Source organism: Phodopus roborovskii, unplaced genomic scaffold, assembly GCF_943737965.1.
Source record: "Phodopus roborovskii unplaced genomic scaffold, PHOROB, whole genome shotgun sequence".
Lineage (NCBI taxonomy): Eukaryota > Metazoa > Chordata > Mammalia > Rodentia > Cricetidae > Phodopus > Phodopus roborovskii.
In genome coordinates, this window is record NW_026126433.1 from 47,533,900 (window position 1) to 47,558,854 (window position 24,955).

Below are 24,955 nucleotides of genomic sequence, written 5' to 3' on the forward strand. Positions count from 1 at the left end.
ATTCATATAAAGTCCCTCACAGAAGGTTGAAGGGACAAGACCTCCCCCCCCAGCACAGGGGAAGTGGGGGGGGGCAGTGAATGGAGAGAGAAGTAGGAGAAAGAGAGGGGGAGGAGAGGAAAGCACGTGCAACTAGGAAGATTGAGTCAGGGTTGGAATAGAAGACAGAAGAGAGAGTGAGAGTGAATAAGAGAGAGACATAGAGAGAGAGAGAGAGAGAGAGAGAGAGAGAGAACATAAAAGAGGGAGCCATTACTGGTTTGAAGAGAAAACTGAACCTAAAGAAAGGTCTACAGACCTACAAGACTGCTGCCAACTAACAATTTGAGCAACTGTGGAAAGGCTACCATGAATGCCCTTCCCAGATAGTGAGATCAGCAACTAACTTATCCACCATCATGGAGCCCTCATCTAGTTCCTGTTGGAAACAGAAGCAAACACTCATACCTAAACATGAGTCTAACTAGAATCCAGATGCAGAGGGAGAGGACAAGACCAGGTTGCAGAAACACATTGACAACTGACCTGAACAAGGAGGAGCTAACGGGCCCCCAGACTGATAGCTGGGAATCCAGCATGGGACTGACTCAGGCCCCCCTGAATATGGGGTCAGAGGACTGAGCAGTCTAAGGGACCTCAGACAGTGGAGCCAGGATGTATCCCTGGTGCACAAAAGGACTTTGTGGACACATCCCCCATGGAGGGATAACTGCCTTAACCTAGAGACAGGAGAAAAGTCCTAGTCCCTACTTCACATGACCTGTCAGATCTATATGACCCCACCTGGATGGCATTGCCCTACAAGTGGAATTGGGGTGGGGGATGGGGGGAGGGTGGTCAGGGTGCATGTGAGGGGGCAGAGAGGGCAAGAAGGAGGGAGAGAGGGAGAGGGAACTGGGATCAACATGTAAAATAAAAAAAAATAAGTTAATTAATTAAAAAAAAGTTGGCTGATGAGAGTGCCAAGATACAGGCCTTAGAAAAGGTTACTAAAGAAAATAATGCAATTTTGACTCATAAGTTACAAGCCCTAGAAAAACTTACTAAAACAGATGATATAGTCAGGCAAAGACAAAGGAGAAGCAACCCACCATTGCATTATAAAATTAGAGAGGAATTGTCCAAGGTTATCAAAAAACCAACCTTAATTTATCCAGTCACCATACAGGAATGACTGCCAAACGGCAGGTATCCCTAAGGCTATGAAAGACTTCACTGGATTCCTGTGGAAATGTTAGATTTGAGGAGATTTAAAGAAGCAATAGTCTCATATGGTATGCATTCACTTTTGTGAGGCTAATTCATGGTCAACTAGTAACAGAATTGTCCCACAAGACTGGAAAGACTTGGTTACAGCAGTATTGGAGCCTGGTCCTCAATTACAGTGGAAGGCCTGGTAGAAAGATGAGGCTAAGATCACTGAACAACAAAGTAGGGCTAGAGGTATTGAAGTTTCCCAAGACCAACTTCTGGGAGAGGGTGATTATGCTGATGCACAAAGACAGTCTATATATAATGACTACACCTTGGCTCTATGCCGTGCAGCAGCTTTGACTGCTTTGAACAGAACTGGAGAAGTTGGAAAGAGAACTGAGTCATTCACACTTTCACTGATTTTTTTTTTTTTTTTAACAAAGATTGACTTCAGTTGTAAACAGAATGATACCAAATTCAGAAGCTAATTGAATCTTTGGCTTTTGAAAATGCTAGCTCACAATTCAAATGGCTAATTAGGTCTTTAAAGGTAAGATCAGCACCCACAGAGGAATGTATCCAAGATACAGTCAATATTGAATCTCAAGAGCATGATAATTGGATATGAAAGGTGATTTCCAAAGGCTTGAAGAAAAATCAAAATGTCAGATGTTTATATTGTGGTAAACACGGTCACCTAAAAAGGGATTGCAGGCAGGTGTTCCTAGAAACAATGTTTTTTCTAGGAATAATCCAAACAGAAGGCCCCTGCCTTCTGCAGTATGCAGAAGGTGCAACAAAGGCCCACACTGAACCAATGAATGCAGATCAACAAGGCAACCCTTTGCCATAAAGAAATGTCTTGGGTGACCTTTCTCAAACCCCCATGTCAAACTGGTTCAATCATTCCCTGACATCATGGGGAAACTACTCCACATGGCAACAAAAGAAAAGAAAAACAAACAAACAAAAACATACTGCTCTGAAAGATAAAAACCACACAATCCTCTGTAGGGAATTGTAATTGAAGAATTACCTCAGTGAGAATGGCCTATATAGGTCCATGTCTTTGAGGAATTGTCTTGGTTGATGGTTAATGTGAAGAGGACCCTGCAGTTTATCAATTAAGAATGTGGCCTTGGGAGTCCCTTCTCATTCATGCTGGAGCAGTAACTATGTTGTTCTTATGAGAGTTCAAGAGTGCAACTTCCTGTCATGTCCCCAAGACACTGAAGACACTGATTTACAACTGTTCTACCCTCACCTCTAGCCCTTACAATCACACCTTCTATAACATTCCTTAAACCTTGGGGTAAGAAGAGAGTAGATATTTAAGGATCTAAGGTCCTCCCCCCTTTGGTAATTATACACACACACACACACTGAATTTTACTAATTTCACCTTTAGTGTGATGGTTTGAAAGAAAATGGCCCCCAAAGAGAGTGGCACTATTAGGAGTTGTGGCTTTGTTAAAGTAGACATGGCCTCACAGGAGGAAGTATGTCACTGTAAGGGTGGGCTTTGAGGTCTACTTAGCTCAAGCTTCACTCAGTGTGACAGTCTACTTCCTGTTGCCTGCATATCAACATGTAACAGCTTCTCCAGCACATGTCTGCCTGCACACCACCATGCTCACTGCCATGGTAATGGACTAAACCTCTGAAACTAAGCCGTACATCAATTATTAATGTTTTCTTTTATAAGAGTTGCCATGGTCATGGTATCTCTTCACAGCAATAGAAACCAAAAAACCTTCACCCCAACAAATCCAACAAGTATTTTCTTGTCTCTTTTGCAGGTAAGACCCACTCTCTGAGTTTAATTAGGGTTAATTTCATGAGCTTGAATAGGTTATACCCTGGAGCACAGGTGACCTACCAGTGGCTATACTACTGAAGAAGGTGATACCCTTCAGCAGCTATTAACTGTCAGTGATCCATCGTGCAGGGGTGGGACCTCATGATCCTCTCCTCTTTCCATGATGAATTGTTCATGGGCCCAATCTTGGGCAGGTCTTGTGTGGTAACCACACCTATAATTTACCTCCAGCTCTTCCATTCTGTCCACCCCCCTCTTCTGTGATGTTTTCTGAAACTTTGGAGAGGATGATACAAATGTCCTAATTAAGGTTCAGCACTCTACTGTCACATTATTTGAGACATTTTGACTAAGAGTTTGCTGCAAGCCAGGTGGTGGTGTTGTACATCCTTAATCCCAGCACCTGGGAGGCAGAAGCAGAGTTTAAGGCCTGCCTGGTCTACAGAGCAAGTTTTAAGGCAGCCAGAGCCATTACACAGAGAAACCCTGCCTCAAAAAACTAAACATACAAACAAAAAACCCTACCAAAGTAAATACATTTTTAAAAATGTGCTGCAATAATGTTATTTGACAAAGCCTGAGAGCAGCACTTATCTATGAATATGAGTATGTGCATTTAGTATTGAATCCCACCTTCAGAAAAGTGTAAATTCAAGCCAGGCAAGGTGGTACATGTCTTTAATCCCAGTACTTTAAAGGCAAAGACAGGCAGATCTCTGTGAGTTTGAGGCCAGACTGATCTACAACACAAGTTTTAGGGAAACCAGGGCTGTCATACAGAGAACCACTGTCTCAAAAACCAAAGGAGGGAAAGGGAGAGAGAGGAAAAGTTTACATTCCAGACTCTTCATTGTTCACCGAGCCTAGGGATGTTTCTGTATCTCCCATGTCTTGGTGGCCTCTTTTTGTAAATTTTTAAATAGGTCTCACAGAGATGTAGGCAGGCTTAAAATTCATTGGGAATAATCCTGAACTTCTGATACTCCTCCTGCTTTTACCCACACCCAAGTGCTAGGGTGTGTGCCACGGTACCCAGCCATCTTTGTTAGGTTTCTATTGCTGTGAAGAGACACTATGACCACCGCAACTCTTTTAAGGAAAACATTTTATTAAGGGCCTCACCTATAGTTTCAGAGGCTCAGTCCATAAAGATGGTGGGGAGCATGGTGTCATGCAGACAGATATGTTGCTGGAGCAGAGAGTGGTACATCTTGCAGGCAAAGGGAAATACACTGACAGTCACTCTGAGAAAAACAGACCTCAAAGTCTGTCCCCACAGTGACACACTTTCTCCAACAAGCCCACTCCTCCTAATAGTGCCACTCCCTTGGTGGCTATTTTCTTTAAAACCAACACATTCCACTCCCTGGCCCCCAAAGGTTTATAGCCAGATCATAATGCAAACAAAACAAAACAAATTCATTCAGTCCACAGTCTCAAACTTGTTTCAAAGTCTAAAATCTCTTCTGAAATGCATGACAATCTCTTAACTTCAAACCCCCTGTAAAAAATAAAAATAAAAAAGCAGATCACATACTTCCAAGATATAATGGCACAGAATATTTATACACCACCATTCCAAAACACAGGGAAGGAAGCATAGTAAGGAAATACTGGAACAAAGCAAGACCAAAATCCAGCTGGGCAAACCCCAACCTTGCATCTCATGTCTGATGCCAAAACACTCTCCAGATCTCCAACTCTGTTCAGCTTTGTTGACTGCAACACACTTCTTTCTCGTGAGCTGTTTCCAATCCCTGTTAGCAGCTCTCCTCAGCAGGTATCCCACTGCTCTGGAATTTCCAACATTTTGGGTTCTCCAAGATAATCCAGGCTTCAATTTCACAGCTTCACAAAATGGCCTCTTTACTAGGCCTCCATTCAGGAAAACCCCTGACACATGCCTGGCCTCAGCAGCTTTATTCTATAACTCCTTTATTCTGTCCTTAACTCTAAACAGAACCACGTGGCCAAAATCGCCAAATTCTGCTGCTTTCTGGGGCTGGAACATGCCCCCTAGTTTAATTACATCTTCAACAACTTTGTTTCAATGGCTACCTCCACTGCCTAGGCTTGGCTGTCATTGAACTTGCTCTGTAGACCAGGCTGGCTTAAACTCAGATCTGCCAGCCTCTGCCTTGAGTGTCCCATCATACCTGACTCTGAGCTTTCCTTTAGTCCCTTTCCACAAGTTGGAAACTTGACTGGGTAGGATCTTGCCCCGAGGTCTCTACTCCCTTTATTCCATTTCTTAATTTGTTTATCTCCTTGAACATAGAATTTAGCTATATTCTACTTCCTGGTGTTCTTTTTCTCCTCAAAATTTAAATTAGGTAGTTTACCCTATTCAGCTTGCTTCATTAGAGTTCCCACTAAAAACCACATGACAGAGTCTTTACTAGGCTGTCTTGAGATTTCCTCTGCCAGTGAATTTAATCCAAAATTCTTCACTTTAGCTGCAGGAATATTCTCAGACAAGGGCGAATGGCATCCACTTTCTTCACCAAAATATTACAAGAACAATCTCTAGGCAACATACTAAAATTATTTGCCTCTGAAACCACTTGAGTGATCACCCCATAGTTCAAATAACTCTTAACACCTGTGTCTTCGTTGCTTAAAGCATTCTATTGCTTTCCTAACCCAAAGTACCAAAGTCCAAATTTCTCCAAACAAACAGTGAGGCCTATCATAGTACCCCAAGTCCCTGGTACCCACTTGTCTTAGTTAGGGTTTCTATTGCTGTGAAGAGACACCATGGCCATGGCAACTCTTATAAGAGAAACATTTAATTGAGGGGGCTCGTTTACAGTTTCAGGAGCTCAGTCCATAATCATGGTAGGGATCATGACAGCATGTAGGCAGATGTGCTGCTGGTGCTGAGATTGCTAAATCTTGCACACAACAGGAAGTGGACTGACTGTCTTACTGAGGGGAGCTTGAACAAAAGAGACCTCAAAGCCCACTCCCAAAGTGACACGCTCCTCCAACAAGGACACACCTCTTAATACCGCCACTCCCTTTGGGAGCCATTTTCTTTCAAATCACCATACCAGTTCTGTATGGTGCTGAGGATCAAACTGAACCACATTTCCAGACTCCTTTTTGTCTTTTTAAAATGCCCAACTCAAAACATTTTATCTTGAGACAGGAGATCACATTGTATTCCTGACTAATCTAGAACTTTTACATAGCCCAGGTGGGCCTTGAACTCCCAGGCAAGTTTCCTATCTCAACCTCTCACCTGCTAGGATTACAGGCCTGAGCCACCACATTTAGAACAATTCCTTAATTAACATGTCTCTTGACAACTGCCTCAAATAAGCTTTCATCTAATGCCCTATTATTCCTAGTCCATGTCAATTTAAATTATGTTTATTAGTGTGTGTGTGTCTCTCACATACACACACACACACACGTTTAGTGAAGGAAGCAGTCATGTCTGACTTATCTTGAATGAACTACTGATAGTGGCTAACACACAAAACATAGTTGGTACTTGTTCAATGACTGATTAAATGATGGATGGTTTCCACTAATAGATCAGTACATTTTTCAAACTCCTTTTAGCCCTCTGTACATTTCTTTCCTATAATAATCTCACCCTACATTTGAGAAAAATAAAGTTCAGCAAGAGCACTCCCATAAGGAGCCCAGCTTGGTAATACCAGCACTTGAGAGGCAGAGACGGGGATCACTGAAAGTTCAAGGCCTGCCTCATCTACATAGCAAGACACTATCTCAAAAACCAAAACAATGGCTTTCCAGTTTGGGCCCTGGCAGGATGGCTCCGGCGAAGAAGGGTGGCGAGAAGAAGGGCGGCGAGAAGAAGGGCCTTTCTGCCATCAACGAGGTGATGACCCGGGAGTACACCATCAACATCCACAAGCGCATCCATGGCGTGGGCTTCAAGAAGCGTGTTCCTCGGGCACTCAAAGAAATCTGGAAATTTGCCATGAAGGAGATGAGGACCCCAGATGTTCGCATTGATACCAGGCTCAATAAAGCCGTCTGGGCCAAAGGAATAAGGAATGTTCCTACCGTATCCGTGTACGTTTGTCCAGAAAACGTAAGGAGGATGAGGACTCCCTGAACAAGCTGTATACATTGGTAACCTACGTGCCTGTTACCACGTTCAAAAATCTACAGACTGTCAACGTGGATGAGAACTAATCTGCTGAATGTCAAATAAAGTTGGAGAGCTGGAAAAAAAAAAAAAAAAACCTAAACAATGAAAAGGGATAAAAGAAGGAAAGGGGAAAGGGCAGGCACTATACACATCTCAGTTTCCTAGCCTGCTTCCTTCTGTCTCCCTAAGCTTCTACGCCAGTATACATTTACCCTCTGCCTTCCATACTGTCATTATGAATAAAGCATTCCTTCTATCAAACTTATAACTCCTCCACTTGTGGCCATGATCCCTACCCCTCTCCCTACACAATTAATCTTCTTTGACATACAATTCTGCCCCAGGATGTCCCATCTTTAAAATGCCCTCCATGAAACATGACTAGCCCTCTCCAGTCATGGCCTTAAGTTTAGAGTTGTCTCCATGTCCTCATCCTCACTTTTTCCCCTCAATGTTTCTGACAGGTCTTTAAACTCCTTCTGTGGCTACCCTGTGACTCCTGATTTACCATGTTCATTCTGACTTCCCAGTTGCCTCTGCATTTCCTCTTCCACTTTTGTGTGACCTTAAGATACTTTTATTTCTGTGTGTGTGAAACTCATCTTTTCCGTTACACTAGCTGGCTACAGAACCATAGGATCTGTGTGCCTCCTTCCCCACAAGCACTGGAGTTGTAGAAGTATACCACCATGCATGATTTTCACAGGGGAACTGCAGATCTGACCACAGGTCCTCATGCTTGTACAACACTGAGCAATCACCTGGCCCTTATTTATTTTCTTTGTTTATTTTATATTTTTCTCTTACATACAGCATATTTTTATCATATTTTCCCCCTCTCCAAACTCTCTTCTGGATTCTCTCCCACTCCCCTACTTCATTCTCTCTCTTCCACAAAAGAAAAAGGGCAGACAAAAAATGAAGCAAAAGCACACATGCTTTTTAAAAATAAGCCTTTTGTTCGTTTGTTGTTGTGTTTTGGGTTTTTTTTAGTTTTGGGGGGTCTTTTGGAGATTTTTGCTTGTTCATTTGTTTTTTCAAGACAGGGTTTCTCTGTGTAATTGCCCTAAGCTGTCTTGGACTTTGTAAAGCAGGCTGGCCTTGAACACATACAGAGCTATTTCTGCCTCTGCTTTCCAAGTGCTGGGACTAAAAGCATGTGCCACTATGCCTAGCAAGGTGGAGCCTTTTATATTGGCCAACTACTCCTGGGTATAGGACCTGCCCAGGAGTGTGGTTGCCATACCTAATGAGTCTTCATTGGAGAAAACTAGTTTTCCCTTTCCCAGCAGGTATCTGTTACACATATCTTCTTGGCTAAGGATGGGGCTTTGTGCCTACCTTCTCTTCTCCAATATACCTAGTTTGAGCTTCTACAGGTCTTGCAATGTGCTACCATGGTGTCTAGCTTCATATATGTCTGAATGATACTGTTTCCTTGGAGTTATGCACCACCTCTAGTTTTCACAATCCTTCTGCCTCCTCTTCTGCATAGTTCCTTGAGCCTTGAGGGGAATGGTTTGATAATATTTCACTTAGGGCTGAGTGCTCCAAAATCTCTCCCTCTCTGCACATTGCTCATTTATGGATCTCTGGGAAAATTCCTGTCTTAGGGTTTCTACTGCAGCAATGAAATACCATGACCAAAAATCATGTTGGCTTACACTTCCAGATCATAGTCCATCATTGGAGGAAGTCACAACAGGAACTCAAGCAGGGCTGGAACCTAGAGGCAGGAGCTGATGGAGAGGCCATGGAGGGTTACTGGAGCTGCTTATTGGTTTGCTTTCTCCTGGATTGCTCTACCTACTTCCTTACAGAACCCAGGACCAGCAGCCCAGGGAAGGCATCACCTGCCATATGCTGGGCCTCTCCCATTTATCACTAATTGGGAAAATGCCTTACAACTGGATCTCATGGAGGCATTTCCTCAGCTGAGGCCCCTTCCTCTCTAGCTCCTAGCACCTGTCAAATTGGCACACAAACCCAGTCAGTTCAATTTCCATCTACTGAAAGAAGCTTCTCTGATGAGGGATGAGTGAAGCACTGATCTAGGGATATAGCAGGTTATTATTAGGAGTCATTTTATTGCTATGTTCTTTTGCAAAATAATAGTAGTAGGTTTGTCCTGGGGTCCAGTTGCACGTTCTTAGCCACTTTAGTAGTTTCAGGTTTCAGTCCCAGTTCACAGAGTGGGCCTTAAACACAATGTACAAAAAAAAAAAAAAAAAAAAAAAGTGATTGATACTCTTATAACATTTGTGCCCCTATTACATCATATTTTTGCAGGCAAGTTGCTGTTGTAGCTGGGTAATATTTATGACTACCTTTTCCTCTGGTATCATGAGAAACACCATCCAGTACCATGAGCACTACTCAGTAGGAGTTAAGCAACAGATCAATTTCTTATTGTTTGATGACATAAATGATATCTTCAGCAATAAGTCCTTACTGTCAGGTTGTGGAGAGTAACCAATAGCTTTAGCAATACTGTGATGTTGGGGGAAGGTGTCAATAGGACTCTTTTGGCCAACAACTTAACAAGATGTAACCCATTTTGGGCACTGGAGGCTTTACTTGGTGGCTTAAGATATCTAGTTGGGGCATTATCTCTCCCATTATATGGTGAGTCCATTTAAACTCCTTTCATATATGTATATATTTTGGGAAGCTTCTGCAATAGTTTCTATAGGTTTTTAAAAAGGCAATTATGTTAGTTGTCCCTCTCCATACTTCCTCCTTTATCATGTCCTCCCATCCTCCTCCCCATTTAATATTTCTTTCCATCTGCACCTTTTTCTATGCTCCCTAGTGCTTCAACTTTTAACTTGACATTGCTTAGAGTCATAAGAGAAAAGAGTTCCATTTAAAGGGTTATCTTGACCAGATTGGCCTGTGGGTATTATCTTGTATTTTTTAATTGGCACAAGGGCTGGCCCAGTATGTGTGGTGTCATTCCCTGGGAAGGTGGTCTTGAGCTGTACAGGAAAGCTAGCCAAGCATAAGCCTTCGGAGTGAGCCAGCAAGCAGTGTTCCTTCAAGGATTCTGCTTTAAGTTCTTGTCCCACCTTGACTTCCCTCAGTGACGGGCTATTACCCATAAACTCTTTTGGTCCTAAACTTCTAAGCTTCTTTTGGTCAGAATGTCTGTTATTAAAACAACAGAAATGTTAAGTAAAATACTGGGCTATCCAACCAGTCTCTAGACTTTAAATTCTATTTAAATGTCTATTTTAGTCAGTTTAATGGTTATGACTCCATTTCTTTTATGCGAATGCCTATCCAATTTTTCAAGCTTGTGTAAAAGGCACTGAAAATATAACATGACCTAAAAATAACTTGATTGCCCTCTTCCCAATCTGCTTCTCCCTCCAAAATCTTATATATTATTAAATAGCATATTGCCTACTCAAATGTCTGTCAAAAATCTGAAACCTGTTCTTGAAACCCCCATCCCCCACCCCAACAAACTCAATGTCCAAACTTGTTTATATAATGCTAGACTCTCAGGATCGGGAAGAAGCCCGACCTTAAATCCAAAGTGCTTTCAACTCTCTTGCATTATATTTGGTAGTGTCTCACTAACCCAAGCAAGTCAAGGCTTGCTAGAGTCAGTAGAGAGACACATCAAAGGTTATATATAATTTCAGACGCTATTTTTACAGTCTATCATGTTAACCTTCATGTTTCCACTTCCTTTGCCACAAAGACACTAAAGCGATCTTTCTAAAAGACTTATGGACACACTCATGTCACTCTTTGGCCCAAACCCTACCAAGTCTTTATTTAAAATCTAACCTCAGGGGCTGGAGAGATGGGTCACCACTAAGAGCACTTTCTGCTCTTCCAGAGGACAGGTGTCTGGTTTCCAGCAACCGGATCAAGCAATTTACAACTGCCTTTAACTCTTAAGGCTTCCTTGGGCACCTGAATCTCTCTCTCTCCCTCTAATCTCCCCCCCCACCCCGCCTCTCTCTCACACACACACCCCTAAAACAGTTATCTAATCTCAGTCATAAACTGAAAACTCGGGATCTGGCATTGCTCAGTCTACCACACTGCACGGCATTTGGCAGAACACAAAAAATAGTATTTGTTGAATGGGCACAAACGCTTTGAGCTAATCTATGAGTTGCTACACTCTTCCCACGTGAGCAGGATACTCACACGAAATGTGAATTCCATATTGAGGAAAACTGGGTGTTTCTTTACACCCTACCTTACAACATCCTTCCTTCTTTTCCTCACTCCTACACTTGGAAAAAAAAAAAATAGAAGGCCTTTGGAAAACTTAGTCATCACTTCTTCACGTCTCACGCTACCAGCATGAGGAACAGCGCTGAAAGACAGAGTACTCCGCTCGCCAAGGACGAACAGTCAAGGTTCTGCAGGCAGATCCACAGAACGGCAAGCTGGGAACTGTAGTCTCCCAGGGAGACGTGAGGCTGGGGATGGGGGTGGGGGGAGAAATTCCTGGGGCATGCTGGGAGATGTAGTCAGGCTTCCTGTACGCCCAATAGGAAACGGGGCTTTCCGCGCTGCATTCTGGGAACTGTAGTCTTTCTGCTACCTCGAACCTTCGGGGTGAAGAGGCACCGGGCTTGCCGCCATCTTAGGTCTCGAGGTGCGGCGCCTGAGAGAGTCAGCGCGCAGGCGGGCTCAACCCTGGCTCCGGGCGGGCCCCGCCTCCAGGGTGCCCGGAGCCCGCCCCTCGCCCAGGCTCCGCCTTCCCCCACGTGTCTGCGGCCGAGGGGAGGCGCCTGAGCCGGAGCGGGCTCTCCAGCGGTCTGGCCCGGTCCTCACACAGGCTTCTGTCAGCGGCTCCTGGGAGCGTCCCCGGCTGCCGGATGCTCCCGCCCCGGCTGCGGCGGGCCGGGCTGGACGCTTAGTGCCCGGCTCGAGCCCTGCCTGAAGCGCCCGCGGGGGTGGCAGTGGCCTCCGCCCCGCGGAGACCGAGCGGCTGGAGGACGAGGCGGCGGCCACGGGGAGGAGGATGGGGGCTAACCAGTTAGTGGTGCTCAACGTGTACGACATGGTGAGTGCGGCCCCTGGCGACCCGCGCGAGCCGGCCGGCCGGCCCTCGGCGACGGGCTGGGACCCCGGCCCGCTGCTTCCTGCCTCGCGTCCCCGCCTCCAGCTTAGTTCTCGGGGGTGGGGGGAGGGGACGGTCGCGCTGCCTTCTAATCCCCAGACTGGCCGGCGCGCCTCCTGGAGGGCCGGGGTTTGAGTCTCCCCCGAGCCCTCAGCTCCCCTGACTGTGGGCCCGACCCCTGGGCCAATGAGCGGTGTCCTCTTCGAGGCTTGCGTCGCCGGGCGACCTCCCCGCCACCCACCCCCCTGCCCGCCCGGCTCCTGACCCTTGCCTGTCTCCAAAGGCTCAAGTCTCCCCACAACTCCCAAGGCCCTCGAGTGTAGAAAGTCACAGCTGCGATGCGGATGCTAGAGTCTCCCCAAAGGTGAACAGGAGCCTGCACACCCTGGTCTCCAAGGCAGCCTCATTAAAATGAATGAAGTTAAAATTTATCTCGAAAACAGCCCCGTTGAATTATTTAGAGATCACAGAGGTGCTCCTTTCCTGGATTCTGAAGACCACTTTCCAGGTGTTGCAACAGGTGAATGATGTGACCACTAGAGAGGGAAGGGAAGCCTTGTTTATTATGTCATTTAACTTTGAAGAACTGTGAACACACAGACTAGGGTTCAAAGACTGGTTCCCTGTGGTTGCAATTGCAAACCCCATAGAAGCACCACGTAGAGTATGATCGCCCCGGTTAGGTGCAAGTTGGGGTTTGTGATCCTGCCTTTGGTTATTTTTTTTTTTTTTTTTTTTTAAACAGAATCCTGGAAATTTCTTGTACATGGATTGACAGAGAAAAATTCTCCGTCATTATTTTCTGTTGGCTTAAAACTACTTAGAAGAAAAAATTCAACAGCCTTGGTTTTTATTTACAACTCTTAGCTCGTCTTTGTATTGTTTATAAGTTTTTAAACGAACTATTGATATAAAGGGATTCCTTATGCCATATCTAGGAGTTTGCATCGACAGGGCATATGGTCTGCCTGTAATTGGAATTGGGACTTCTAGTAGGTTCCAGTCTGGAGATAAAGGAGGTGGGCTAGCAGACTAGGAAAGTGAATCATGATGGAAAAAGTTGAATAACAAGAGATTCTAGAAGAGCATATGACTAACAGCCTACACTCCTGGTTAGAAATTATTCTCTGGATTTAAACTTTGTGTTCTGTTCCATGAGAATCCTTTCTTCAGACTTAATATAGCCCTTTTATTATTTTAGTGCCTCCTGCCCATCTGACTTTGGATTCTTTTGATGAAGACTATTATAACTGTCCCTCTGGATATGTTTTACTCTGAAGAATATATATTGAGATATCATCTGTATTTTTAATTAGGATTAGGCAGTGACCATGGTTTCAGAATCAAAAGAAAATCTGAAAAGCAGAGTTTTGCTTTTTCCATTAAATTGAAAAATTCATTACATGGCCTATAGTGTGTGTTGTGTGAATCTGGGAGAATCATTACTAATTTCAAAGTGGTAAGGGCTAGGGATGATATTCAAACCAGTGTTTTTTAGAGGAAGAGTGTTTTAAATGATATTAAAATATGAAGTAATTAAACATGTGACCTTCCCAGGTTATTAAAAGCAAGGGCTAGAATTTCTAGATGACAATCTTGATTCAGTATTGTCTCTAATGAATGATTCCCTTAATTATTTCTTACATATTGTGTTATTTCATCAAAAGGAAGAGAAGCATTTGGATAAAAATGTTTAAGGAACTATGAACACTTATAGAATTAAAAAACTTACCATTACTTATTTAATTTTGACCCTGTAGAACCACAGATAGGGTTTATTACCTCTGCCTTAAGGAATTTGGGGGTATCATAAGGAAGACACAAAGAGTTACAATGTAGAGCAGAATAGCATTATTTTAATAAGAGCAGAAGAGGACCCAGAGCTGACTATATTGTGGTTGTAGGTTCAGGAAAGCCTGAAATAGAAGGGAGTGAACTAGAACCATTGGTAGGGTCTTCAAGGGCAGAGATCAGTCAGTTTCTAAGGGTAAGAATTGGAAAGCACGGGCCAAACTAGGAACTTTGAACTAGTCCAGTTTTACTGGAGGTAGGATGCATGAGAGAAAACAACTGAAATCTCTATCACAGCTTTGTAGTAGAGTGAGTGAAGGATTGTGAGGACTCAGAGCCAGGGAAAAACACTTGTTTACCTCAAGGGGAACGGGATGATCACAGTCTTTAGGACAAAGCCAAGTGGATTAAAGTATACATTTTTACCATTATACCCATTTTTCTCAATTCAGTTTTCCTTTGTGATGTATTTCTTTTATCTTTGGTTATAATTTCTGTTCTTTGTAGATGCCTTTGATGATAATTGCTTTTGTTTATAAGCCTGGTGCATCAGTTGTTCCAAACTCAACCATTGGTTTTTCCTGTTGGAATCATTGATCAGTATTGTCATGTATCCTTATGTCTCTCTTCACCTGCTTCAGCTATGACTGTATTTTTCCTGTTCACTAGATGTGATAGCTATCGATCATTCCTCTTCTTCTATACCTACTACATATGTAAATATTAAGCAGGATTGCCTGTATAACTTTCCTTTTTGTGGAGGAATAATCTAGTCCTCAAAATATTATGTTAAATTATTACTTACTTTCTTTTTGGTGACTATAGTCCTCTGTATACTTTGGAGCAACCTACTACCAATAAAGTATAGCCAGGAGTCATTCTCTGAACCTTTGGAACGGATTATTTTTATATTCCTAATTTACCTGTATGTATAGAAAGTCAGGAAATTCAGAACTCTTACAGTTACTGGAATAAATCTTTGTTATAGTTGTTTTTAACATAGTCTTTATTTTTCAAAGATCCAGAATTTCTGTATGCTTTAGGCTATCTTAGCTACTAACAAATTTCTTAAAAATTATAATGTGCACCGGGCATTGGTGGTACATGCCTTTAAGCCTTTAATCCTAGCACTCTGGAAGCAGAGGCAGGCAGATCCCTGTGAGTTCAAGGCTGTGCCTAGTCTACAGAGCTAGTTCCAGGACAGGCTCCGAAGCAATGCAGAGAAACCCTGTCTTGGAAAACAAAACAGACAAAAAACTTAAAATATGCAAGTGTTTATGTTTATCAATTCATCCTAGAGACAAGTTTCTCTTTTAAAAAGAGTGCCTGTGTATTTTCAGAGTCTTTAAAAGGTAGAAAAGAAGCTGTGTGGTGGTGGTGCATTCCTTTAATCCCAGCACTCAGGAGGCAGAAGCAGGTGGATCTCTGAGTTGGAGGACAGCCTGGTCTACAGAGTGAGTTCCAGGGGTACATATGAGAAACCTTGTCTTGAAAAACAAACAAGAAACAACAATAAATAGGAAAGAAACACCCCAGAAGTCTCAGTTAGGGCATTTTTGTTTGGACTATGTTGATTTAGCCTGATTCTCAGACTCCTCCAAGAGAGTATAGTTAGCCAGTATGGTAAGGTCCGACTTGACTTTTCATTCATACATCTGTAGATTTAATTCAGACTTTCTAAATGACTTCATGCACACTCATTTATTGTATTCTAAGTATACTCTTCACCTAACCAGCTCCATACAGTCTCTGAATCCACATGGGTAGCAGCAGACTTTGCCCCCCTCCTTTTTGTGCCTCTCCTATGCTTTCCTCTCCGATGTACCACTCCCCCAAATCCCACCACTGCCACTTTTGATAGCCAACATTCTACTCAGTACCTCAGATCAAAAACTTGGAAGGAAACCTAAAGCCCCTTATTATAAACTCTTTAGTTGGTCACTTGGCCTAATCCAGCTCTTAGTTTTGGTTGATCTGTGTGGAAATGACAGAACTTGACAATCATCAGCTTATATGGGAAAGATAATATCTTAAATCCAAATATCCAGAAGCCCCCGAGATAGTTCAGCAGCTCAGTCGTGTCATTAAGATTTTGCAACCTCCTACTCTTCTGTACTCAGCTTGCTAGCATTTGTCTTTGTGTCCCCAGAGTTGCAAAGTTACTGCCATAGCACTAAGTTTGGTGCCATCATATAACAGAATGTGGAAGTGAGATGTAGGGAGGGGTCTACCCGTACCCCTATTTTAACAGAAAGAAAAAGCTTTGGCAGAACCACCCTCTTCCCTGCAGAGATTGCCTCACATGTAACTATGCTGAACCTGAATAAGTGGTCACTTGCTTTCTAGCCTTTGTAGGCAAGTTTTAGAGAGCTAGCATTGAACTTGATTAGGGTGTCTGTCATACATTTGAATTGTGTGTCTTCATGTATGCACATGTGGAAGTCAAACAACCTCAGGTGTTCCTTGGTTGCTGTTCCACCCTGTCTTTATTTTATCATCTTCTTCTTATTTCTTCTTCTCCTTCTCCTCCTCCTCCTCTTTTTTTTTAAATGGGTTTCTGACTGTCCTAGAACTCACCCAGTTGGCTAAATTGACTGGCTAGTGAGCCCCTGGTATTCACCTGTTTCTGCCTGTCCTAAGCAGATATTACAAAAACTATCATTCTTGGGGCTGGAGAGATGGCTTAGCAGTTAAGAGCACTGGGTGCTCTTCTGGAGGACCCAGGTTCAATTCCCAGCACCTACATGGCAACTCACAACTGTCTGTAACTTCACCTGCAGGGCATCTAACACACACACACACACACACACACACACACACACATACGCATATGCAAACAAATCACCATCGCACATAAAAATTAAATATTTAAAAACAAAACAAAATAAAAACAAATATTATCATGCTTGGCTTTTTCTTTTTTGGGGGGTAAGGTAGTCTCTTCTATGTAGCAGTGGCTGTTCTGGTTCTTACTATGTAGACCAGGCTAGCCTGGAACTCACAGAGATTCTCCTACCTCTGCCTCCTGAGTGCTAGGATTAAAGGTGTGTACTGCCATGCCTAATGGCTTTTGTTCTTGGTTGTTTTGTTTTTTTTTTTTGCTTTTTCCCCAGAATGTAAATTCTGGAGATCCGAGTGCAGATCCTCATGCTTGCAAGGCAAGCACTTAATCAGCTGAGCCACCTTGCTGTCTCCAACATTTTGACTGTTTTAAAACTTTTCAAATTAGATTAATTCAATTTTTCTTTATAGGTGGTTTATCTGCATGTGTGTACTTTTGTTGTTGTTTGGTTGTTCTGTTGTTTACTTGGTTGGTTGATTTTGAGACAGTCTTATGTTAACCATGCTTGCCCTGAATTCTTGATCTTCATGCCTTTGTCTCTTGGGCCTTCCCTCTTTAAGTTGGTATGTTTTTTTAAAGGCTCATCTCACTCAGTGGGAACCCATACAGCTATTTCAATCACTTAACTATTTTCAGAACTTTTTAATTGCATCTATAGTCTTCTTCCATATTATATATTCACAGATTCTAAAGTCTCTGGCATGGTAGCACATGTCTTTAATACTAACACTTGGGAGACAGAGGCAGGCTGATCTCTGTGAGTTTGAGGGCCAGCCTCAACTAGTTAGAGCTAGGCTAGGGCTGCTATTAAACAGAGAAACCCTGTCTCAAAAAATCCAAAGTCTCTTCTGAAACTCTTAAGTATTCTGTGAACCCTACAAAGTTAAAGAACAGGCTATATATTTCCAATGAACAATGATACAGAATAAAAATAACCCTTTTCCAAAAGGAAAGAATGGGAGCACAGCAAGGAAAGACCAGGCTAAAGCAAGACTGAAACCAAACATCAAGCTCTGAAGCTCTGTTCAGTGTCTGCTTGGTAGCATAAATGTATCGTGGTTTGATTGAGGTTAACCCTCCTCCATATTTTGGGGCATTTGAGTACTTGGTCCCCAGAATAATGGACTAGCCAGTGGTGATGCATGTCTTTAATCCCAGCACTTGGAAGCTGGAGGATTTCTGTAAGTTTAAGGCCAGCCTTCACTGGTCTACAGAGCAAGTTCCAGGACAGCTAAGGCTGTTACACAGAGAAACCCTGTCTCCAAAAATAAAAACAAACAAACAAAAAAAGTAATGGACTAATTTCTTTAAGCAAATCTACAGTGATAAAAAGCAACTGGGCAAAAAGAAATACAAAACATACTTTTTGATGAGAAAAAAAAGCACCAGGGAGACTTACTGTTTCAGCTTGTGATGAAAGAGATAAGGAGATTATAATGCCTGATCTGCACTGAAATGAAGAGAGGGGTACCAATTTGTGAAAGGAAAATGCCTAAGCAATTTTCTGCTCCTTGAAAAGATAAAAGCTTTTACATTTTAAAAAAATATTTTTATTGTTTTTTCATTGATGTTTTGCCTGCCTGTATGCCTTTGTGAGGGTGTCAGGTCTTGGAGTTACAGACAGTTGTGAGCTGCCATGTGGGTGCTGGGAATTGGACCTAGGTCCTGTGGAAGAGCAATCAGTGCTCTTAACCACTGGGCTGACTCTCCAGCCCAAAAGCTTTTACATTTTAAGGGACAAAGTATCTTTCCAAACCTATGCCACACTTGGCAGTGTCATCAATTTGGTATTGCCTTTAGAGTCATGAAGGATAAGTGAAAAGATACTGGAATCTTCCTTCATAGTTTTCAAGTCAGTGAGGCCAGGCAGTATATGGCAAGGGTGTTCTTACATAGAGCCCATTGTTCAAAGCTGTAGAAGTGAAGCTGTATTTTGTTGGAGATCCCAAGATTTTGGAGCTGCCAGAGCCATGAACATCGATTCTTAGAGCTGTATACAGGGAGTGGAACTATCCCAAGAGAGAAAATTACATTACAGGTAACAAATCTGGAAGGGCAAAGTAATCTAAGCCCTTTGATAGCAGTCATGGAGCTACAGGGTTTGGAGTTGCCCTACTGGGTTTCAGTTGGTCTTCATGTGGTTCAGTATTTCTCACTGTCATGATTTCTCCCTTTGGAATAGTAGTGTATATTCTATGAATTGTGTTTTGGAAGTATGTAATTTCCCTTTTGATTTTACAATTAAGAGATTGCCTGGAGTCTGAGAAGAGACTGGACTTTGAAACAGTGTTGAGACTAAAAGACTGTAGAGACTTTTGAAGTTGAACTAAATATCTTTTGCATTATGATATGGCCATGAGCCCACAGGGGCCTAGGAAGTGGAATGTGGTGGTTTCAATGATGGGTTCCCCTCCATAATCTTAGGCATTTGAATACTTGGTCCCCAGTTTGTGGCACAGTTTGGGTAGGATTAGAAAATGGTCTTGCTTCAAAGTTACAATAGCCATGTGTCATTTCCAGTTTGCCTTCTCTGTTTCCAGTTTATGGTTCAAGATGTGAGTTCTCAGCAGTTCCAGTCACCATGCCTGCCATTTGCCACACATCCCCACTGTGATGGAATCTTATCCCCCTAGAACTATAAATCCAAAATAAACACTTTCTTCTAGAAGTTGTCTTGGTCATGGTGTTTTATCACAATAGAGAAGTAACTAAAACAATCTTGAGTTTTAACAGCCTTGAGTAGTCTTTCCCTCCAGTTCTGCTTGCAGCTTCTGTGACCTTTCTCTTGGGCCAGCTATACTCAGTACCTGTAGCTTTCTTTGGTGGGCATCCTATTGTCCTGGGGATCTTTATTTTAATTGGCTCTACCTTCACAGCCTTTATACTGTGACCTCTCAGGGCCACCTTGCAGAGAGAGACTCCAACCCTGCCAGACAATAATTGCCAGGCCTCAGTAAGTGTTTTCTTGTTTTTGCATGCCTGTAAAACTAGTACTGTTTGTAAATGATGTCAAGTTTTGCTGCCAGTTTCAGATGTAGTATGGTCCCCTTCTACCACAGCTATGGCTTCCATGTACCTTAGCGGTTCAGCCTGAGAACACATATTCCTAGGCAGTTATTTTCTTGTGTTTTTTTTTTTTTTTTTTTTTTTTTTTTGCAAACCTCTTCCCCATTCTGAGTTCAGGATCTCTTCTATTGAATTTGCATTCTTCATAATAGTCTTCAATAGGCAGGGGTTTATTATTATTATTATTATTATTATTATTATTATTATTATTATTATCGAGGTTTATGTTATAATCAGGGATACCTTTCCTATTATGTCATTACAGAGTACAAGATTTCTCTTTAAAGGCACTAGTCTATCAGTTGCAGCTGCTGTCTTCACACTTGCCTTCTGTGCATCTTTATTTTTATTATGTGCTTGTTGTATTATGGGGGGGGGGCTGTCATGGCACATGTGGAGGTCAGGGGACAACTTTGTGGAATCAATTCTCTCTTTTTATCTTTATATTGGTTATGGAACCAAACTCCCAATTTCTGGGCTCATGAGGCGAGCACATTTAGCCATCTCCTGACCCCTTTTCTGAATCTTTGAACTCACAGTCTTTTCCTTGCCAGATGGTACCTTTCATATTTTCCTACTCTGTTCTCTAACTATACATCTAAGAGGTGTGAGTAGAAGTAACTAAGCCAATGCCTCGATATTATGCTGGCCTGAAATTTCCCTGCCAAACAACTGAGTCAACTACTCTTTTGGTTTGTTTTTCAAGACAGGTTTCTCTGTAGCTTTGGAGCCTGTCCTGGAACTTGCTCTATAGACCAGGCTGGCCTCAAAGAGATTGACCTGCATCTGCCCAGCAGTCAACTACTTTTGAATCACCTTCAGTTATATTTTTAGGACAGAGGCAGTGTGCAGCCAGATCCTTTACCAGGCTACAATGCTGATGACTTATAACTCAAATCTCAGTAGGGTCACTGGGCCTCCCACTGTTTGTTATTTCTCTTGGCATTTGTATTAGCTACTTTTCTGTTGCTGTAAGACAACACTCTGACCAAAAGCAACTTAGGGGAAGAAAGGGTTTATTTGGCTTACATTTCCCGAGTGCTAAAATTAAAGGCATGTGCCACCACAGTCAGCTTTAATTTTTAATTTAATTTTTTTAATTAAAAATTTTTGGCTTGTCATAACCTGGAGTCACTTGAGAAGAGAGCCTCAAGTAGGAATTAATTTTCTAGATCAGATTATCTTGTGAACATTTCTTTGGGGATTATCTTGTTTGTCATTTGAATTTGGAAGATAAAATTGTAGGTGGCACTATTCCCTATTCTGGTGGTCCTTAGCTATATAAGATAAAGCTAGATGAGAGCAAGCAAATTATCCATTTGTTTCTCTCTGTTCTTGACTGTAGATGTACTTGAGTTCCTGCCTTGACTTCCCTCCAATGATGAACAGTAACCTGGGATTCTAAGCCAAATAAACCCTTTCCTCTCCTAAGTGGCTTCATGTCAGGGTATTTGTCACACAATTGAAATGAAAGTAGAACATCCTCACATAAAATTTTAGAAATTATGTTTGTTCTTAAGTAGGGAACCATTTGTTTCAAACCATTTATGAAATAATCCATTCTTTCCCATGTTAACTTGGCCATAATCTAGCTGAAGAAGTTTATAAAAAAAAAAAAATGAAAATTTAAGTGAAATAACATTTAATGATTTGAGAAGGGAGATATAGACATTGATTTTTCTTATTAAAAGAGCTAACATTTTTAAGGATTTTTGTTTACCAGCTATTATAAGGAGAAAGAAAGCCACATGGTATTTCAAGTAAAGGAAATCAAAGAAAGGGGAAGGAAAGAGAGACAAGAGAAAAACCTGCCCAGAATGTAAGTGGAAGAACACAGATGTAACTAAGCACTCTTAATACTTAAAACTATACTCTCATCCAGCATGTTTTCTCCCTAGAAGGCTAGGGGTTAGCCTTAGCAGTGGTTCTCACCTTCCTAATGCTGCTACCATTTTAGTAAAATTCCTTATGTGGTGACCCCCAACCATAAAATTATTTTCATTGCTACCTCATAATTGAAATTTTGCTACTGTTATAATTGTAATATAACCATATGATATGCAGGATATTTGACATGCAGCCCTAAAGGCTTAGGGCATCTGCCTACCATGTGCAAGACCTTGATTCCATAACTTGCACTGAAAAAAGGAAAGAACTGTTTCTCTGTTCTACTCTGACACTCCCTTTCTGGATTTCAATTTCCCAGTGTTCTGTGTAACTAATGGATGGACAGCAACCAATAATAATAATAATAATAATAATAATAATAATAATAAATAGCATATATCCTAAACTTTTTCTGTGATGGTTAGTTTTATCCACCTGGCTAGGCCATGTTGGCAGTTAATGTTGTTGCCCTAGACTTGCTGGTCTTCACAGTCTCGTGAGCTAGCTCCTTAAAATAATCATTCATACTCCCCACCCCCATGGTCTGGGGTTAGATTCGAGTCTTCCATTAGTCTCTCTCTGCCACACTTCTAACTGCTCCAATTCAAACATTTCTATCCACTCCACACTTCAGCAGCTGAATGTGGTTAGAGAAAAACACAACCACTCTGACTGGCCTTTAGAAATTGTGACCGCATATCGCAAGAGAGCTTTTAAATGCTACCTGCTAGTGCTTCCTTATTCCTCTGCTCAATTGACTTTTCCAGTTCCCAAGACAGTTCAGTATTTCAAACCCTGTTTACTGCTCCTTATTCTCCGCTGCTTTCCAAGATGACCTTACAGCTTATGTCACTGAAGGGTTGATTTTAAACACTGGAAGTGTTTCCTCTTTCCACCACCACTGACCTATTATTACCCTCTTTCCTCCTGTTGCATGGAGTGACAGGCAGCCATTACTTTGGTCAAACTTTTTACCATGTTGCTTTAGAGCCATCTCTTTTCTAGCCTGCCAATGTAAGCACATTTCCTTCAGAATAGTTACCACTCTCCTGTTACATCACTTCCCCCCCCTCTACTCCAATTAACAAGTATAAAATGTTTTCCAGTGCAGAGCCATTTAAACTCAGAGGAATTTACTATGACATTTATTAATTGTTCACTGCATTGTACCACAATCTCAAGATGGAAATTTGTTCTTTTTAAAAAAGATTTCTTTTTATTATTTTTTAATTGTGTGTGAATGTGTGCCATGTACATGCAGGTATCTGTGGAGGTTAAATGAGGGCATCAGATTCCCTGGAGCTGGAGCACAGGTGGTTGTGAACTGCCCAGTGTTGTTGGGAACTGAAATATGGTCCTCTGAAGGAGATATGTATGCTTTAACTGCAGAGTCATCTCTCTAACCCTGGAGATTGGTCTTTTAAAATCAACTTCTCCAGAACTTCATTACTTTTATCTTTATTTATAAAAGTATTTCTCCTTTTCTAGGTAGGATCTTGCTATGTATCCTAGCCTAGCCTTCAATTCACTATTGTTTTCCTGCTGTCTTTGTAGTGCTAAGGCTGATAATAATGAGAACTGACCTGTTTATTTTTTTCTGTGGGTACTAAACAGAAATGCAGTAGCATAGATTTCAGGCATCCACAACAGGTAAGTGTCTTAAATAGGGTTCTGTTGCTGTGAAGAGACACCATGACCATGACAATTCTTATAAAGGAAAGTACTTAATTGAGTGGCTTACAGTTCCAAGGTTCAGTCCATTATATCACGGTGGGACATGTTGGTCTGTAGACAGACATGGTACTGGAGAGGTAGCAGAGAGTTCTGCATCTTGTGCAGGTGACAGGAAGTGGTCTGGGATGCTGGGTGTGGCTTAAGAATATATAGCACCTCAAAGCCCACCCCCAAAGTGATATACTTCCTCCAGCAATGTCACACCTACTCCAATAAGGCCACATCTCCTTGTGAGTTTATGTGCCATGTGAGTTTATGGAGGCCATCTACATTCAAACTACACATTCCACTCCTCCCTTGTCCCCATAAGCTTATAACAATATCATAATGCAAAATGCATTTAGTCCAATTTCAAAAGTCCTCATAGCCTATCACAGTCTCAACAATGTTTTAAAGTTGAAAGTTTTTTCTGAGATTCATGAAATCTCAATTGTAATCCCCTATAAAGTCAAAATTAAAAAATAAATCATATACTGCCAAGATGTAATGGCACAAGATATACATTCCAAAAAGTAGGGAAGGGAGCACAGTGAGAAAATACTAAACCAAAGCAAGACCAAAAACTAGCTGGTCAAACTCCAAATTCTGCATCACCATGTCTGATGTCAATTGCTCCTCAGATCTCCAATTCCTTTCAGCTTTGTTGAGGGAGACATACTATTTTTTTCTCTTGGGCTGGTTCTGCTCTCTGTTAGCAGACTTCCTCTGCAGGTAGCCCACGCTCTGGCATCTGCAATATATTGGGTTCTCCAAGGCAATCTAGGCTTCAATTTCACAGCTTCACACAATAACCTCTCTAGGCTTCCATTCAAAGACACCCCTTGACTGGCCTCAGTGTCTTTCCTTAGATTGGGAGGCAAAGATCATAATCCATTTCTTCTATCCCTAACTTCAGAACCACGTGGCCAGAGATGGTAACTTCTGCTGCTTTCTGGGGCTGGAACATGGCTCCTTCATTCCATTATATCTTCACCAACTTTTTGTTTTTAACGGATTCCTTCACTGTCTAGGCTTGGCTGTCTTTGAACTTGCTCTGTAGACCAGGCTGGTCTCAAACTCAGATCTGCTAGCCTCTGCCTTGAGTGCTGGGGTTAAAGGTGTGCCCCATCACACCTGCCTCTGAGCTTTCCTTTAGTTCCTTTTCACAAGTTGGAAACTTGGCTGGGTAGGATCTTGCCCCGAGGTCACCACTCCCTTTATTCCATTTCTTAATTTATCTCCTCCAACATAGTATTTAGCTATATTCTACTTCCTGGTGTTCTTTTTCTCCTCAAAATTTAAATTAGGTAGTTTACCCTATTCAGCTTGCTTCATTAGCGTTTCCACTAAAAACCACATGACAGAGTCTTTACTAGGCTGTTTTGAGATTTCCTCTGCCAATGAAATTAATCCAAAACTCTT

The 24,955-nt window shown here is 42.1% G+C and overlaps 1 protein-coding gene and 1 pseudogene across 1 annotated transcript in view; both read left to right on the forward strand.

Moving 5' to 3' along the window:
- The first annotated feature begins 6,788 nt into the window (after nucleotides 1-6,788).
- LOC127223670 (60S ribosomal protein L31-like) lies at nucleotides 6,789-7,197 on the forward strand (annotated as a pseudogene).
- A 4,510-nt stretch (nucleotides 7,198-11,707) lies between these two features.
- The window catches only part of Desi2 (desumoylating isopeptidase 2), a 44,387-nt gene continuing 31,139 nt past the window's right edge, over nucleotides 11,708-24,955 (forward strand). The window contains exon 1 of the mRNA XM_051186386.1: nucleotides 11,708-12,177. Coding sequence (XP_051042343.1) covers nucleotides 12,136-12,177 — 42 coding nt within the window. The 5' untranslated portion in view covers nucleotides 11,708-12,135. The remainder of the gene's footprint in view (nucleotides 12,178-24,955) is intronic.